The 19359-nt window shown below is 47.6% G+C and overlaps 1 protein-coding gene across 2 annotated transcripts in view; it reads left to right on the plus strand.

Moving 5' to 3' along the window:
- The first annotated feature begins 426 nt into the window (after positions 1–426).
- Positions 427–19359, plus strand: part of Nell1 (neural EGFL like 1) — an 841294-nt gene continuing 822361 nt past the window's right edge. Inside the window, exons 1-2 of one of the 2 annotated variants that reach the window (XM_057756047.1) lie at positions 427–904; positions 8800–8928. In XM_057756047.1, the coding sequence (XP_057612030.1) occupies positions 850–904; positions 8800–8928 (184 nt within the window). In that variant the 5' untranslated portion in view covers positions 427–849. The remainder of the gene's footprint in view (positions 905–8799; positions 8929–19359) is intronic. The other variant, XM_057756048.1, reaches the window with a different exon arrangement.

The following is a 19359-nucleotide window of genomic DNA, read 5'->3' on the forward strand; positions in this document are numbered from 1 at the left end:
AAAGAGGGGAAAAAAAATGGTTTAGAACTTCCCCTGTGTGGCAGCATTTGGCCTGTAGAAGAGGCTTTGCAAAAACTCCTTAAATTTCAGCCATAGATTGCTTAAGCTCAGGGACTTGTTCCGTACCTTCCGTCTCAGCACCCTCCACCAGTACCCCTAAAAGCCAGCATTCAGTCACAGGGGCCTCTGGTCTGGGACAGACACAAAGTACAGGTGGCCCTTGGGGACTCAACCATCACCTCCTCCACCCCTCTACCTATTCCTCCCCACCCACTTGCTGGAGTGAATCGCTAGTAGTTGTTTTCCAAGGGGCTGGGAGCACTCCGTGGCCCCTCCTACATCGTGTTCCCCCCCAGGGAACAAAACCCACGCGCGCAGGCTGGGAGGCTTCGGACCCGGCGGGGATGAACTGTGGCAACTTGTGCAGCCCGCAGCGCGGCGCAGTGGCAAAGGCGGGGACGTGAAGCCGCGCAGCGCCAGTAGCCAGGTTCCTCGCTGCTCGGGAGCCCCAGAGGCGAGAGGGATCCGCACAGGCGCCCAGGGCAACCTGCGGGAGTGGCGGAACCCCGCGCTCCCGCCCTAGCTCAGGGGGAGCGCAGCCGCAGCGGGGTTCAGGGCCCAAGCCCCGCGCCGCCGCCGTCCGCGGTGGGGGGGTGGGCTGGGGGCGGGGCGGCCGGGGTTGCTTTCCCGGGCGCGATCCCTAAGCGCGGCACCCGGCGCTGCCGAGCCACCTCCCCTGCCGCCCGCCAGCAAGTTTGGCCGCTCCAAGCCCAGAGCGCCGCGGCTTTCTGAAGCATTGGTTTCTTGCTGGCGTTGGTGCACCCTGCTTGGCGGGGAGCCTCCGGAGCCATGCCGATGGATGTGATTTTAGTTTTGTGGTTCTGTGTGTGCACCGCCAGGACAGGTAAGCAAGGCTGGGCGTTAGGGTTATGGGGGAAGGTGGTGGTGGTGGTAGCGCTCTTCCGGGATGCAGAGACGTGGAACCTAGCTCTAACCGGCTAGAGAAGGGCGGCAGCGTGCCAGCACAGCTCGGGGTAAAAGCGCTAGGGAAGATGCCCCCGTGAGCGTCCTCTTCCCTGGGGACGCAGCTGAGGGCATTCAGTGTGAGGGGTGCGGCCCAGTGGTCGCTCCCAAGTGAGGCTAGCAACCAGCTTCCCTGTTCTGGGGAGTCAGAACCCGCTGCAGCGCGCCCAGCGAGCCTTACATCCTTGAACTTGCAGGGTTCGGTGGACGCGACTGTCCCTGAGCCGCGGAAGTCCCACCCGTAGCACAGGGAGCGCTTGCAGCTAGCGGGCGCGGCCAGGGCCCCAGGAGCCGGACGCCGCGCGGGAGAGGGCTGCAAGAGAAAACGGGACCCGGCGAGCTCTTCTGAGGCTCCTACATAGCTCCCTGAGGGGAACTCAGGAGTGATCTCCTCTACCCCGCTCCCAGCCCAAAGGACTGGGCGAACAAACATTTGGGGGGAAATTGGACCGGTGGAGACAACCCAAGATTTTCTTGACCCCAAAACCTTGTTTCTCCTGCTATCATCAAAGGTTGCAGGGCGGAGACCGGGATCCAAGGAACTGGCCTGATGGCCAAGTCCCCACTAGGTTCTGCATGTGGATGTGTGGTTGTGAGGACTCTTAACGCTCTCTCCCCTCTTTCCTCTTCCACAGGCTTCCCTGACCCAAGTCCCAGGGGTTGGAAAATGTAGCCTACTTCACTGAGCTGTATGTAGTAACTGTTAGGAGACTGGGGCGGGCTTAGGTGGGGGTAGGAAGTGGACGAACAGGGCCAAGAGTGGAAGGGGTAGTTCTTGGCAGCCAGACATCAGACTGCCTTAGACGACAGACTTTCATTCGCATGGCCATTCCCTTTCCCTCTGTAGCGTCTCCTTTATCACCCTGGTTTCCCCCTCTAGAGGTTCAGTCTCAGTTCCCAGGCCAGGCAGCTGGTTTACCTTGAGAGGACCGAGACCCCTTCTCCCCCTTTAGTTGACTTAAAAAGTTCCCTCCGCTCTCGCTCCAGGCGCACCCCTTGGGCTGTTAGCTCCTCTCACTTCCCAGGACCTAAGTGGACGAAGGCTTTCCTTTGCTTAATCCTAGAGTGATAAAGGAAACATTTCTCTAGGGACAAAAGAACCTCAGAGTCTTTCCAGAGCTCCCTCTGCAGCCACTAGACCCAAGGCTGAGTGGAGCTCAGCACAGTTGCTTCTTGCAACCTGAACTAGCCCCAGGAAGATGAGGGCCGGACCTGCTAGTGCTGGGCTATCCTCTGGGAGGAGGAGAAGAGTCTTGAGTAGGGCACATCCTACAGGGAAAGGGAAGATAGGGAGCAGACAGCGAAGAAGCAGCCTGGTGGTCACTGTCGTATCTTTCCATATTATGACCCAAATGCCTACATTCTTTGTTTCCTTACTCATTTGAAAAGTTGCCAAAGCCGTGTCCATACAGGGCTAGACTGAGTTTCCATTAGACTTTGGTCGCAGAGACCCCTAGGTGGAGTCCAACCTGCGGGTGGCTTGCTAGGCGCTGCACACAGAAGAGATTCTGCTCTTGACGGCTGGGGAACTTACCTGCTCTGCAGAGCATCTTGGTAGGAACTGGAAAGTATTCTTGTTGGCACTTGGTGATGTGGGAGGAGAAGTGAGCTGTGAGAAGGTGGTGTTCGGGACATACATGGGAAGGAAGGTGACTTCATGGTGGAGAGAGGTGGCTGTGCCCAGGCTGTGAGGTGAGGTGTGAGTTGTGTCTTGAAGGCTTTGGAAGGATAAGGTAGGATTTAGTCCAGGCCCAAGGAAGCACTGAGCAAAGACAGGAACAACCTAAGGTTGTGACAACCTTCAACCAGTCCCCAAGACAGGGCCAACCATTGTGCTCCTGGGGAGTACTGTCTTTCCTACATAAATTATTGAAAGAATTAAGGAAATGGAAGACATTGTCCCTTACTTTGTATGTTTGGAGTTTCTTGTAGCTGGAGGGAGTCGCTGTGGGGAGTTTTGAAGCAGCCTCTTTGATCTTGCACAGGAAGCTCCATCCCCACATCCAACATCCATCTTTAGGTTGCAAAGGCTGACTGGTGATTACTGTATCAGGCTCCAAACAGCTGCTTGGGAGAGTTTATTTGTCAAGAGAGACAATTGTTGTCTGGGATTTTAGCAGACCTAGAGGAAGTAAACATGTGGCCCACTTAGCTGCTCCGATCTCCCCGGCACTTAATGGAAATGAGTAGATGCTATCTGACACATTTTAATTAAAGCGGGACTGCAGTGCAGAGACAGCTTCCCATGCCACCGTCTCGTAGCAGGTGCCGTGGGGGAAGCTGCTCACACCACTCTGACCCAGAGAACCTTTGGAGTACAGTGTGGAGACCGGGAGGGGTGCACCCTTCTCCAGCTCTGGGCTTTCCAGGCACACTGGAGTGGCTGGCTGGGTGGACTAATAGCATAGACTCAGAAGCATCCCCACAGCCACAGGTTTTCTCCTGGAGCTTGTACAATGAGCTCGGTGCTTAAGCCTTCCTTGCTTTCCAGTTTTTTAATTTGGGGGAGGTCACTAGGGTAGAGAGTGGCGAAGGTACCCAAAGCATCCACATCTCCAGGTGTTCACTCAGTGCCTCCTGCTGCCCCCTGCTGGAAAGGAGAGATTTTTCTATTTGAAGCAATTCCCAGGTGGTTCAGCATGCACCTCCCCTTCCCCAGTCCTATCAAGCACGCGCCAGCTTGTAGAATCATAAAGTATATTCTTCGAGAACCTTGCTCTTCAAGGTATTAAGAAGGGAGCTGGTTGGTGGTAGTGTACGCCTTTAATCCCAATACTCAGGAGGCAGAGGCAGACGGATCTCTGTGAGTTCGAGGCCAGCCTGGTCTACAAGAGCTAGTTCCAGGATAGGTTCCAAAGCTACAGAGAAACCCTGTCTTGAAAAACCAAAACAAACAAACAAACCCCAAAAGACATAAAAAAAAGAAGAGGAGGTCAAGTGGCCATGCAATCCTGTCATTAGAGGAGGTTGTCATTCCTGTGGTGTCACTTTGCTCTGCATGGACCAGAAAAGCAGCTGCTACCACGAGGCGGATTAGATCTGTAGTGAGCCAGACCCTGGGAGCTGTGCTTGGAAGCCTCAGTCCCGGGCATCAAAGGGGAACTGAAGGGCTTTGGGCTGGAGCGCTCCTTGTCCAGGGCTGAGGAGCAGCCAGCAGTGGCCCAGCAAACAGCAGGTAGCCCAGCTAGAGTGAGTTCTGAACAGCAGATCTAGACCTCAAGTGCCTCTGCCACACCGACTGCTGCTTTCCGGGCTCCGAAGATAGCTCCTCCCCAGGAGCTTTTTATCCGGCTTAATTCTAATGCCCGCTTTTAGCCATTTGTGGAACAGCTATGTCAAAAGTAGAAAACTTTAATATAGAGTTTTCTAGGGAAGGAATGGCAGGGGCTAGCTGCATGGACAGCAGACAGAAGCCTGGAAATGAAACATGGTGGGTGGGGCTAGCGTCTCTCATGAGGCAAGGTTCAGGAGAGGCCACGAGGATGGCTCCTTACTAATGGGTTTCCTGATTCCCTATGCCATGTGCAGTGTGTTATTCCATCAGCACTGGGCATTGTCCTGAAAGGGTCTAATTAAAAGCAGAGAACAGAGCTGCGTCTGGAAGCCAATTGGTTTCTCTCTCTCTCTTTTTTTTTTCATTTGTATGGCGGGCGTGTCTTCATATAAAGAGCAAAACGGTTTGCAGCCAGGAAAAGGACCACCTGAGTTTCTTCTTTAACTTCTGCAGAATGTAGGATCAAGGCTGGAATGGTTTGAGAGTTAGTCTTACGAGAGACGTGAACCAAACCCCAGCTGAGTACTGGATGTAGCCTGAGACTCTTTGTGAGGCCTGCACCCAGACCTGAGGTGTCAGGGAGGCGTCACTGTCCTTTCTACAGAGGAGGAAACTGCAGTTCTCAGGAGTGCTACTACCCAATGATAGAGGACTTGCATTTCCACAGTATGTTCTGGATCGAGGGCACTGTGTTCTCATTTGGGGATGGGGACTTGGGGACATTATTAGGGTGCTTTGTCAGTTCCACAGGGTCTGCTTGGGCACTCTTTAGGTTTGTCCCATTACGGACCCCATAGATGGAGAGACTTGCGTATTTTCAGGCTGACCAGCTTAGTGATTATCCATTGCCACAACACAGCAAGTTACCTCAAGTCGTGACTTACAGCAACAGGTTGTGTTCAGATGCATGCAGGTGGGTCTGGTGTTGCGGTATGTAGGAGGGTCCCTGAATGCCCCTCCACATTTAGGCAAGTTGCCTGCCCTGCGTGTCTGCACTGTCCTCCTGGACTAGGGACCCACTCCTAAGGCTATGATCTCATCATGGTGATGAAGTCCCACCATGTGAGCACATTCAAGTCTTTGCTTCTGTAAACATTGTCACCGATGCCACCATAGCCAAGACAGGGTACACAGCTGAGTTCAGAGCTGAGGAAGAGGTGGCCTTCATTCACTCCAGTAGGAGGAACTGTGAAGTCACACTACATGGAGGGTGGATGTGGAATGGGTAAAGATTGGAGGTCAGTTGTTCAGTCAACCATTGTGCTGGCTAGTGTATGTCAACTTGATACAATTGAGAGTTGTTTGGAAAGAGGGAACCTCAGTTGAGTAATGCCTCCTAAGATCACAGCAAGCAAACAAGCCTGTAGGTGATTTTTAAAATAGGTGATCGATGAGGGAGGGGCCATCTCATTGTGGGTGAGGACAGCAGGGTGAACAAGTCATGAGGAGCAAGCCAATAAGTAGTGCCCCTTCGATGACGTGTAAGCCAAAAACCCCCTTTCCTTTCCAACTAGGCTTTGGCCATGGTATTTCATCACAGCAACAGTAACCCTAACTAGGGTAACCATAGTCTGTTTAGACTTGACTCACCAGCCCTCTTGTCTTTTCATGGTCTTCTTTACTGCTCTGAGGTCATTGCTGCCTCAGTGAGGATCATATACCCCCTATACCAAATACATAACCCTTTCTGAATTAAGAGCCTGTCCAATGCCAGGTCCTGCCGGAGGCTGCATGGGTAACAGAGATGCTTCACTCTCTTGATGTGTAGCCAACAGCACATGTACCAACCACTTACAAAGGTCCTGGCCAGAGAAAGACAGCGGGAAGGTCCTCTGAGATCCTCTTTGATTTAATTTGTGCTGTATGGGTTCAGAACACTATAGATCAAACTGAAATATTAGTTCCTTTCCTGTCTATTAAAGGTGATCATGGAGCGGCTGGCATCCAGGCTCCCAAGTCCTGACAGCAGGCTCGTGAGGCTGCCACTTGGGAAAACAGAAGGGTATCTCTCCTAGTTTTGCTTTGCTCCATGCAGGCCCTGAGCAAAGTGAATGGGGCAGGCAGGTAGCATGAGCAATAGTACATTGATTTAAAGATAGACTGGCTTAAAGATAGACCCATATTTTAAATGCAAGCCATCCTCACACACCTCACAGCCCTTCAATGTTAGCTCATTAGGAACAGAATAAGATCCATGGTCCTTGTTGCCGGTCACAAGGTCTTCTGTAATCTGGCCCTTGCACTTCCTGGTCGACACTGTCAACTGAGAAGAGAGTCACCTGCAAAGAGAATCTTCATAATTATTTTTAAATATTTACTTATTGTGTATGTGGACTGAGGCGGTGGGGAGATGCTGGCCATGGCACAAGTTTGAAGGTCGGATGGCAGCTTGTGGGAGTTGGTTCTCTCTTTCCACCATGTAGGTCATGAGGCTTGAACTCAGGGACTTAAGCTTCTTTACAGATGCCCTTACTCATGGACCTTGAAGGGAGAGACTTATTGAGTAATTTTCTTCATCGGGTTGGTCTGTGAGGGATCATCTTGGTTGTTAAGTGATGCAGGAGGGTCCAGCCCACTCTGGGTAGCACTGTTCCTGGGTAGGAGGCCTGGGCTGTTTAATAAAGCTAGCTATGCTGAGCCTGTAGGGTGCAAACAACTGAGCCAGCAAGCAGGTTCCCCTATGGTTTCTGCCTTAAATTTCTCAATGATGGATTGTGAATAGTGTTTTATCGTATCAGTGGAGAGAAAAGGAGAATACCTGCCTTTGATCTCTTTCTGCTTGTATCCATTCTGCTATAGCCCAGCCTATCCCTGTTTCTAGATCAGTCCATGGCGTTCCTGGCTTGCCCTCACTGTGTTCTACAGGTGGACATGCTTTTCCTCAGGCTTTGGCCCTGCTCCTTTAGCCAGGTCCCATTCCCCTGTTGAATTGTTTTCGATTCCAGTACTTTCTGTATTTATTGCCAAACTAGCCTCATTGTTTCCTCCCACTCAGGAACAAAAGCTGTCTGAGAATGTCCTTAGTGCCCATAACATGCAGGATACCCAATATGCTCTGCAGGAAGCCCGTGCTCAAACTGCTGATAAATGAATGCGCACAATGATGAGAGAGCTATCTTTGGGTCATGAGGTTTTGTAACTGGCTGCATCTCAGGACGAAATTCTCACTCTGAGCTTGGAAGATTGGGCTCTTTAGGGGGGAGCCTGACAAAAATCAAGAAGGGAGTCAAATGCACCCCGCCTTTGAATTAACCTAGTTGCTATCTTGACAATGATGGGTTTCAACCCCAAAGCACCCTTCCTGATTCTGCTTTCTAGTAGGAAAAGGGGAGGGGAAGGGTGCATTTCCTTCCCCTAATCTATTTTGTCAGGAGGGGTAAGGAGAAGGACAGGTGGGACTGTGGGGGTTTAGGAGGTCCTGATGAATATTCACTGAGTCTCTGTGGGACAAATTGGGTGCATGCTCTCTGCATCCCGCCTGGGTGACTGCATTGCCATCAGAGGGGAGTTGACAGCTGTTGCTGATTAAAACATTTCCAACTGCGCAATCAGAACCCACCATTGAGATGCTAAGTGCAGCTAAGCAGAGTCTTCATGAATGGCTTCAAACAACGGGTTCTCCGAGTGATCTGTAGCCTTATTAATATAGGTAATTGGAAATCACTTTGCAATCATGAATGAGTCATTCCACAGAACACTCCCTGGGTAAGATACACCCTCGGGGATCCGCCATTCCCAGACAAGGGGATTCAGGTACATTTCTTCCCTAGTAAGCGGTGTCAGGGCGTCCAATTTTCTATCTCGGAATCCTTGGAGGGGCATATGTACTTGCTAGTCTGAGCATTGCCCTTTCCTGCCACCATTCTCCAGTAGGGCGGTTTCCTTCTCCACAGTGTGCTGCAGGGGGTGGTTCCTGGGTGATAGGAATTGCTCCGTGCAGGGTTTGAGTCTGAGGCAGGTTGTTTAGCGCCACAGTCCTGACCCACCATCCCATCCTCACATGTAAGAAATCTAGGGACCCAAACTTTCTTCACGATTTATCAGACAACAAAACTGTCCTGGGTTGAATTCATTTGGTGACAGAATGTGACCTAAAGGGATGTTGGGCTAATCAAGTCAATTAGGAGAAAGCATCGTACTTCTTCAACCTAGAAATACCATAGATTGTGATCGTGGGGCCCCGACCCAGCCTTTGCTGAGGATGTTACATAAAGCATAGCATGTGCGCCGACCATATTTCCTTCTCCACTTGTGGTACATTCTGAATTCTGAAAATTATTTGGCTGCAGGCGTTTGAGTGTGGATTGTGGGAGGGTACGAAGAAACTGAGCCTTCAGAGGGAGTGTAGGGCAGAGTTGCTTTCCTGTCCTCCCCGGGGCGACTCCCCAGCACTGCTAACTGTCTTCGATGAATCCCAGCCATGTCTCTTCTCTGTAATCTGCTCTATGTGGATGACAGCCTGTATTCTGTCTGCTAAACCTACATGATCTGTTTCTTCCCAGTTCTGGGCTTTGGGATGGACCCTGACCTTCAGATGGACATTATCACAGAACTCGACCTTGTGAACACGACCCTGGGGGTCACTCAGGTGGCTGGACTACACAATGCCAGCAAAGCATTTCTATTTCAAGGTAAAACATTTTTATCCTTCTTTGCATGGGGTGGGAGTAGGGGAGGAGGAGTCTGGGGGTGTGCTCCCCTTCCTGCGTTTGGGGATCCCCTTTGCTGCTTTTCTCGTGTTCTTCTCCTGAAGTGTGTGATAAACAGGGGGTGTTCTGAGAGTGGGGCGAGGCATGAGGGGGTATGGTGGAAAGATATGCGATCCGACAGCGAAATGTCCCCCCCGAGGACTGTGGAGGGACCCGTACGGAACGGCGTTGCAGAACTTTGAAAGCTGCAGATCAGTCACACTTTGCTTAGGGATCATTTTTGTCCTGATAGTTTCTGTCTTTGCTTGTACCTGTGCCTGTCTTACCTGTGCAAAGAGCTTGCCCATGGCTACATTCTCTTTGGGTGCAGCCTCCTCAGCTCTGCTTGCTATACACATTGACAAGCCTCTGTAAAGCCAAGAGAGAATAGTGCTGCAAAGCAGGGGCCCTGGAGCCCCAGTGACTGGAACCGCCTTCCAACTTTGTTACTGTTGCCCGTGAGACTTAGCTTCTCTGTGCCTTCGTCTCCTCACTAAGTGACAGATCCCTACAGCACCTCCCTAATGGGGCCTCTGCAACAGTGCCTGATATGTGTGTGTGCATGTGTGCATGTGTGTGTGTATGTATGCATGTATATATAACATATATATAGTGAACAATGAAATTACAGCATGCCAACAATAAAAAAGATACATGTAGTCCCTGCCCGCATGTGTGTGTGTGTGTGTGTGTATGTATGTATATATAACATATATATAGTGAACAATGACATTACAGCATGCCAACAATAAAAAAGATACATGTAGTCCCTGCCCTAAAATACAAGGCAGCAGACAGCAAACTCCAGAAATTGTTGTTGAATTACAGTAGCTCTACTTAACCACAGAGCAGTATATAGACTGTCAATTAAGAGTAATGCAGGCAGGTCTGATTCAGTTTGGGTGGGAGACAGTGGTCACCATAGAAAGGTTGCCTTGAAAACGGGCCAGGTCAGCTAGGACTTGGAAGCTGAAAGGAAAGTCTGGGGTGGGGAGAGGTGGAAGTCTGATCTCTATGGGTGGAAGAGGTTATATGTAGAAAGGCCTTTAAGAGAAGCCAACAGAAAGAGGTACAGCATAGCTGGAGGGTGGCGAGAGGCTGAAGAAGTAGGCACTGCTCTTTGCCTGGACCAGCAGACAGGGTGATGATTTGAAGGTGGCATGGGCTTGAGTATTCTGGTATTTGTGCAGTGTGCATTCAGGTGGGTGGGAGGCTGTGTGTGTGTGGAGTATTAAAGATGTGCTGCATTCTTTTATGTTGCATTTGTTTAACTTTGTGAAGCTGTGTTACTTGACCTGTCTAAAACACCTGATTGGTCTAATAAAGAGCTGAACAGCCAATAGGTAGGCAAGAGTAAGAACAGGTGGGGCAGGCAGAAGGAATAAATAGAGAAGAGAAGAAAAGAAAGAAGAGTGAGAAAAGGAGGAAAGGAATATGACGGGACCCAGTCACCCAGCCACACAGTCAGACACGGAGTAAGAAGCAAAGAAAAGATATACAGAAACAGAGAAAGGTGAAAGCCCAGAGGCGAAAGGTAGATGGGATAATTTAAGAGAATCTGGCTAGAAATGAGCCAAGCTAAGACCAGGCATTCATAAGAAAGAATACATCTCCATGTGTGATTCATTTGGGAGCTGGGTGACGCCACCCCTGCCTCCCAAGAGAGCAAAGAGTAAGAGTAAGAAAATTCAACAACCAACTACAGCCGTGTGCTTGTTAGCAGTTGTACTTTTGTCTCAGTGCGCTGGGGACCGTTGCAGAGGTTAAAGTCAGAGGGTACTCATCAGGTACGGGAGGAAGGTGGCTCAGCATCTCCCTGTGAAAATGCCTGTGTTCTTCCAACACACCTTCCTCGGAAGACAACTGCGTTGGATTCTCATGACTGTGACTGGTACAAACATCTTGAAGCAGGAAAGATTTATTCATCTCGGCTCACGGTTTTAGAAGGTTTGGTCCATCAGACCAGAGAAGCAAGGGTGGAACAGCCCACACCATGGCTGTCAGGAAGCAGAGAGTAAGCCAGGAAAGAGTGAGGATTAATATACCTTTAAGGCTGCACCTAGTAGTGGCCCACTTTCTCTAGCCAGGCTTCACTTCCCAAAGTTTCTATAGCTTTCCCAGATTACACCACCAGATGGGGAGCATGGGTTTAAAACATGAGCCCTTCGGGAAACATTTCATATTCAACACAAATAACAAAACTGTTATTTTAGAATTGCTGGACTGATATTATGGGATGTGATTTAAGATATTCGTCGTGTGGATAAGTAACAACTGTTAGGGAAACATAGCAAATCTAAAGATGTACAATTTCTTAGACATTTGGTGAACTATGTAAGCTGGTATGGCTCATAGGACACAGGCGGGGGTTATGTGCTTTGTTCTTTGCCTCCTGGAAAGCAAGATTTCCTACCATTCACTATCTGCTAAGAAAACCTGGGTGCTCTGTGAGCTTCTCGAGGGCACGGTTCCTGCCTGCCTAGATAGTTCTAGATCCTCAAGCTTGCTATTGTGCATGGTATATAGTAAGAGATTCACAGGCCTTTTGAGTTGACTTAGAACCCTATGCCCAGTGTATCTGAGAAAAGACTTTTGCTTGCTCCCATGGTCATTCATTCGACCATAGAGCCCTGGGCTGGGTTTGCCTCTGGGATATCTTCCGGGTGTGGATTTTCAGCTTCATTGGTGGGAAGAGAAACTCAACTTTGGGAATTGGATGAGATATTTCCCTACGCCCTGAGTTCTTGTGATTGATTATACCATGATTACCTGGATACCCCAGGATGCTCCCTTACATCTAGCCAGTGTCTTGTTTCTGTAAAGGTTCCTTTATCACCAAAGGTGGCATATTGACTGGTGTTGGTGATTAGTTCCCGGACCTCTTTGGAGAAGCATTATGTTGCAAATTGTATCCTCTACCCCCAAAGATTCATGTCTTTTATGTTTGTCCTACATGCAAATTACAAACGTCTCATTTCTATCTTTCAACAGTCTCTATCTATCTATCTATCTATCTATCTATCTATCTATCTATCTATCTATCTATCTATCTATCTATCTATCTATCTATCTATCTATCTATCTATCGAGACAGGTTTTCTCTGTATAGCCCTGGCAGTCCTGGAACTCACTGTGTAGACCAGGCTGGCCTCAGACGCACACCTGCCTCTGCCTCCCTAGTGCTGGGATTAAAGGCGTGCACCACCACTGCCTGGCCCAATCTTAATGCTTAAAGCCTCAGCTTAAAGCCCCAAATTTGCTTTAGTCTTACTTGCAAAGAATCCTAAATCTCACTCTTGAGTAATTTAGATCAGATGTGATGAGACCGCACTTGGGATGGAATTTCCCTCCATCTGTAGGTCTGTGGAACTGGAAAAGAAAGCCAGCCATTTCCGAAAGAGAAGGAATAACAGTTACAGACATACCTGTTTAAAAGGGGGAGGAATAAAGGAACTGCCATTCCCCAATGCTTTGGGGGCCCAGCAGCACCAACTCCACTGAGTTTCAAAGCTTTAGGAGAACCTCTGCTACCTGTCTGTGGCCCAGCCCTCTGGGACATCTTTCCTTTCGCATGAAGGAGAGCATGTGTCTGGAGCAGTCTATCAGCCTGTTTTCTGTGGGTAGAGTTTGGGGGGGCGGCCTTGTGAGCCCTTATTTATTTTGTTCTTTTATTTTTTTTTCAGTTCAAGTTGGTGATGTTTCTGCCAGTATAAAATTATCAGCAATATTTTAAACTTTATTTTTTTTATTATCTTTAACATCATCTTCTCTGTGTGTTTGTGTGTACATGTGTGTCCATATGCACATGAATGTGGAGGTCAGAGGTCCATGTCAAGAGTCTTCCTTTATGATGCTCCACTAATTCTTTTTGAGTGGGGGTCTCTACCTGAGCCCAGAGTTCACCCACTGGCTATACTGCTGAAGCCCAGAGCTCACTGATTGTCTAAATTTGCTGGAGCCCAGAGCTCACCAATTGACTATACTGGCTGACGAGTGATATGCACTGCCTAGCTGGCTTTCTACAGTGCTACTGGGGTTCTGAATGCAGGTATCCATGCTTGCATGGCAGACTCTGTAATGGCTGAGCCATCTTTCTAGTCCCCATTTTTAAATTTTGAAGCAAGGTTTCACTATGCAACCGAGGCAGGCCCGGAACTTGAGATCTTCCCACCTCAGTTCCCTAAGTGTTGGAATTACAGACATGTGCTACCACAAACAGCTTTGGGAATATTTTGATAAACGGTAGTTGAACACAGCGCAACTATGTACAGAGCTGCATGTCGGTACTCATGTCCAGCATATGAAGGTCAGATCAGGTTCATTACATGGCCATCCCATCAGCCATCTATTGTTATTCTGTTCTGGAAACATTCAAAATCTGTTCTACTAGTTATTTTGAAGTATTTAATATTTCCAATCATAGTTATCCGACTTTCTGCAGAACGTTAGAAGTCACTCTGACTAACCAACTGCATTCACTGCTGGGTCCTTGGTCTTCTCCCGTCTCTCCTTAGGCTCTGGGAAGTACTTTTCATGCTCTGTTCTGTAGGATCAATTTCTTAGTTTTCATAGAATGCTGAACCTGCTGTATTTATCTTTTTGGTACCGACTTATTTCACTTAACACGTGTCCTGGAGATCAAATTATGTTACTACATGTAACAAAATAGCAGCATCAATATTCTGTTGTATATGTATGTGTATATACACACATGTATGTATGATTGCTTTTCCACCCATTTATCTACTGATAGACACCTAGGTGGGCTGTATTTAGCTATTGATGGACACCTAGGTGGGCTGGTTCATCTTCATCTGTTGATGGACCCCTAGGTGGGCTGGTTCATCTTCATCTGTTGATGGACCCCTAGGTGGGCTGCGTTCATCTTCATCTATTGATGGACACCGAGGTGGGCTGCCTGTTCTGGGTGCTGTGAGTGTGAGTGTCTGAGCCTGTGAGTGGGGAAGCTTCCAGATGTGTGATTGCCGGGGCCCATTTTAGTGATCTTTCTTTCCTTCTGTGTTTGAGATAGGGTATTGCTGTGTGGGTCAGTCTGCTTCCAGGGTCTTCTGGAAGTCCTCTTGACCCAGCCTCTGGAGCAAGTGGACTCCAACTCTTCCCTCTACAATGGCTGTAGCAATTTATATTTCTATACAGCATATGAGAACTTCCTTAGAAGGATTTTTTCTTGTCTCTTGGTAATAATTAGTGATTTGGGGCTTCCTTTCATATATTTGACTACTTAGCTTCTTTTGATAAATGTTTATTGGAGTCATTGGTCCACTTTTTAAAAATTGGCTTCTGTTTTTTTTTTTTTTTTTTTTTTTTTTTTGGCTGTGAGTATTTGAGTTCCCTTTCTGTTGAGTGTATAAACCCTTGTTGACTAGTTCTCAGATACCCACCTCATTCTGTCTGTCCTCTCTTCGGTGGCTTATTTACTCTCATGGGGAAAGGATCCACTGATGTCCGCTTTTGCCTTTGCTGCCTTTACTTCTGAGCTGCTGACCAAATCATCCTTGTCTGATTCAGTGTCCCAAAGGTCACCTCTCTTTTCTTCTAGCAGCTTCCAGTTTACGTCTTCCAGTTAATTCTTTGATCACCATTTATTTGATTTTCATATTTAATGACATCTGGGGATTTCTTTTTTCTTTCTTTTATCCTCCCCTTTTCTCTGCCCCCCTTCCCCTTTCTTTTTCTGGCATTTAGGCTTCCAGTTTTCCCAGCATCATTTACTGAGGAAGAGTTCCTTTCCCTAACATGTGCTCTTTCTGCCTTTGTTGAGAGTCGGTTGCCTGAGGAAACCTGGGTTTATTTCTGAGTGCTATATTCTGTATTTTTTATTCAGGTGTCTGTTTTTTTATGCCAAATTTCATGCTGTTTTAGTTAATATAGATTCTTAGTATGTCTAAAAATCTCAGGATTCTTTAAGGTCACCTGTCTGTGAGATAGGAGTCTCTTCCACAGATCTTCCTACCTCTAGTTCCATCACCCAGATGGCTGAGGTAACCCAGGAATCTCCCTCCGTCTCTCCAAAGAGATCCCTGGGCAATGAACTTTTCTAATCTTTTAACCCTTCAAAGAAACTACCAAAAACTGTCCCATAACACTTGGCCTTCCCTCCAAAGTGATCTTCCCCAAAAGATGGCCTTGTGTTGTCGTCTTCAGTGATGAAGACAGGCTGAGGGTTCCCCAGATCATCAGGTCTTCATTCCTCTTGGCTTAGCAGTTCTTGCTTCGACCTCCCTCTTGCTTCTGACATTCCACGCAAGCAGCAGGAACGCAGATCACCTCTGCAATCCCTTCAGCTACTCACCCCCATTCACCATTGGCAGGAGTCTTTTCCAGGTCACGGCCAGGCGAAACTCACTCTGCCTTTGGGCTGTCATCCGAAGGCTCCCTGTTTTCTGGTCGGCCATGCATTCCTCATTCCCTTCTCAGCCTCCGGCAGCAGCAGCAGCCTTTGAACGCTCACAGTGGTACATATAGTTGTACATGCTTAACAACAATTAAATATTCTCCGAGGCAGACAGGCTCTCTCCTGTGTTCTCCACTTTCTTCTCAGAGTTTCTATTAACAGTCTGTGGGAGGCGTTTTCCCACTACACTCTTCTTCTTGACTGTTCCTATTACCCAAGCCAAAGCCTTTCCTAAATGCTTAGCTGTTGGCTGCAGCAGTACCCCAGTTTCAGACACATAATCGGTGCCGGGAAGCCACAGGCATGCGGCGACACACAGATTACTAGAAATGGGTTAAATTGAGAAGTAAGAGTTAGCCAATAAGAAGCTAGAGCTAATGGGCTAAGCAGTGGTTTAATTAATACAGTCTCTCTGTGGTTATTTCAGGGCTAAGCGGACAGGACAAACGAGCAGCCTCCTGACAACACTGTGCTATTTATTTGCTGCCACTCTAACAAATGACCACAAATTTAGTTTCTTCAGCATGGAATTATCTTAAGAGTTCTGAAGGCCATGATTTTATGACCTTTCTGGGGCTGATGCTGGAGTACCGGAGAGCTGTGCTCTTCCTGGATAACCAAGCCTTTCCCATGTTCTATAGCTATCACCCTCCTGGACTCAATACAGTGCTCCAGCGGGCGTGTCTGTTGTTGCATCAGCTCCACCCCCCCTCTTCTTGGGCATTTGTCTGCCGTCCCTCTCTCTGCCAGGACTTTGATGATCCCACAGAAATCACTCAGATGCACCATATCCAACAATGGCCTTATTTCAAGACCGATGAAGTAATCATATATTGAGAGTTTCCCCTGTTAGCAGGGTGGCTTATTTAGCTGGTGAGGGCAGTGTGGACATCTTTGGGAAGAGGCTATACTGACTGCTCATTGTTGGGTAGAAACGTGGCCACCAGTGTGTTCTGAGTAGCTCAGCTGACTCTCCCTCTGTGGCGAGAACAGTTCAGTAGAAATATGCAGTCAGGGTACCTCATGTTTCAAAGGAGCCACGTCAGAAGGGCAAAAAGCAGCATGTAAAATCAAACATGTGTTTCATGGTGTTCTCCTTTCAGCATGCAGTTGACATGAAGTCACTACTAAGATGTTTTACGTTTTGTTAACTAACTCTTCAAAATTAAGACATCATCTTTGGATGCTAAGTATTCACCTGAAATAATCAATGTTTATTAGACTTTATAAAATTTAAACCCCAAAACCAGATTTAATAGATTATTCCATTCAAATATTAGATCAGCACTTAGTCATCTTTATTGAGGTGTGATTGACAGGATAAATAAACTATGCATATTCAATCAGGCTGATGCTATTCTGATGTTGAGGACCCCTGTGAAACCATCCCATAATTAAGACATCCTCTCTGTATCCCCTTCACCCCCCCATCTCTATCTCCAAAACCTGCTGTTCTGCTATCATTATAGATTAATTTACATCTCTCTAGAACTTTCCACAAATAGAATCTTATGGTATGTAGATTTCTGGTCTGAATTTCTCACAGTCATTACAGTTATTTTGAGATAAGGTTTTAAGGTACTTTCCCTAGGTTTGCTTTTTTGTTATGGGCTGGTTTTATGTCAACTTAACATAGGTTAGTCATTTGGGAAGAAGGATTCTCAGTTGAGAAAAATGTCACCATAAGATTTGCCTGTAGGCAAGTATGTAGCGCATTTTCTTGATTAATGATTGCTTTGGGAGCACCCAAATCACTAGGAGTGGTGGCTCCCCTAGACTGGTGGTCCTGGGCTATAGAAGACAGCAGGTTAAGCTGTGGGGAGTAAGTCAGTAAGCATCACTGACTTCCCTGGATGGTAGACTACATGCTTGATATAAAATAAAACCCCTTTCTCCTCAAATTGCTTTTCGTTGTGGTCTTTATCACTGTAATAGAAAAGTAACTGAGACATTATTTATTAATTTATTTCGTAAAGATTTATTTTTATTTTACATGTGTGAATGTTTGCCCATATGTGTATCTGTGCACCACCTGCATGCAGTTCCTCCAGTGACCAGAAGAGGGTGGTGGAGTCTCTGGCCTTTACAGGTGGTTGTGAAGCATTGTTTGGATGCAGAGTCTTCTGGAAGAGCAGGCAGTGCTCTTAGTTGCTGCACCATCTTTGCAGGCCCCATTCTTACTATTTTCATCCAACCAGCCAATCATTTAAATCAATTCAAGAAAAAGGTCTATCTTCTGTTTATCCTTGTCTGTGTGGTTACTATTTTCTCTATTTCGTAGCCCATGTGTAAATTTCTTCTTTTAACGTTTCTTAGAATGTAGACCTCCTGGTGCTGAGTTCCTCTGGATTTTATACGTCTGAGACAGTCTTTATGTTTCCTTCAGATTTGAAATACGTTGCTGCCGAGCATAAACCTCTGGGCTGCCAGGCTGTTTTCTCTCATTCTTATTCAGACTGTTCCCAGTGCAAATCTGCTGTGTCACTGGGCTTCTCCTATGGATAATGTTCCTCTCTTCCATTGCTTCCCAAGCATTTCTTGTTACTACTGATTTTAAACATTTCGTTTATGATGGATAGTACTGTAAGCATTATCATATTTCTTCTGTATGGGACTGATTGAGTTTCGGCAAATCTAAAAACTGTGGCCGTTTTGTCTTCAGATATCTTTTATTGTCTTTTTCTTTCAACTCCCCCAAGACACACCCCTACTTGCTTACGCACCCAACTGTGTGTCCTCTTTCAGTTTTCTTAACCCCATCAAGTCCAGTTTGTGTTGCTCATATTCTTTTGGCTGTGTGCTCATCCACTGGAGTGTGGTCAACCTACTGGCAGTCAAACCCTTAAAGGAACTACGTCCTCCAGCATGCCTCCCTCCCTTTCCAAGCTGGGGTTTTGTTTGTCTTGAGCATGCGCAGGTCCAGCGAGCCCCTGTGTAGGTCCAGTGAGTCCCGAGCCCTGCCTGTCTCTGTTCCCCTCCCCAAGACCAGGGAGGTGTAGCAGCACACAATTCCATTCCAGCCTTTAGCTTGGGTGCTGGTGGCCCAATCTCAGGTGATCATGCACAGCAAACACTATGCTTAGAGTTATCTTCCCAGCTCCTGGATTAGTTTTGACTTATTTTTTTTCTCTGTATTGCCCGTCTTGCATGCCTACACCATTTTTTGATCGAGTGTTAGCCATTGTGAAACTTACTTTTTGGATACTGGTTATTGTTATTTTCTTATAAACATTCTTGATTCGTGTTCTAGAATGCAGTTGAACTACTGGGGAACAACAGTTCAGCCTTTACATCCCACTTTTGAGGCTGCTCCGAATGGCCCCGAGGAGCACGCATTCAGTGCTGAGCTCTTCTCTCCTATCATCAAGCCAAAGCTTCTGGCATGCTCCATCCAGTGCTCAAGCAACGGTGGGGTGGTTCTCTCTGGGGTGCTGGAAGCACACACTCTGCTTATGAGTTGCTGGGTGCCTCATGGGTGGGTGCTTTTCTCTGAGCAATATTGTTACATGTGTCAACCCCCGGGTACACAGATCTTAGGGGAGCTCTTTGCTCTGTCTCTCTGCTGCAGTTATCTCTTATACCTTGTCCCCACAAACCTAGATTCCTCACTCTCCCCAGATTCTGAGCTTCCTGTCTGATAGTTCTGGACTCTGCTTAAGTTCCTTTCCCAGGGCAGCAGCCTGGGTGCTTTCTCAGTCATCAGCTCATCTCTCCTGTATCTCAAGGATGGTGCCACCTTCCATTGAGTGGCATCTAGTATCACAAAACCTCCTATTTCACCAAATGCTCAATTTCAAATGAGTTAAAATGATGAAAAGTTAAAATTCACTTTGTCATCCTGGCAGCCGTATTTCGTCTGTTGTGTGTACCTAGAGCTAATGTGATGAGACAGAGCAGGTCTAGCTTGCTACTGTGTCCTTACACTTTAAAGTGGTAGGTCTAGCTTTGTGTGTGTGTGT

This window comes from Chionomys nivalis, chromosome 23 (assembly GCF_950005125.1).
Source record: "Chionomys nivalis chromosome 23, mChiNiv1.1, whole genome shotgun sequence".
In the NCBI taxonomy this organism is placed as follows: domain Eukaryota; kingdom Metazoa; phylum Chordata; class Mammalia; order Rodentia; family Cricetidae; genus Chionomys; species Chionomys nivalis.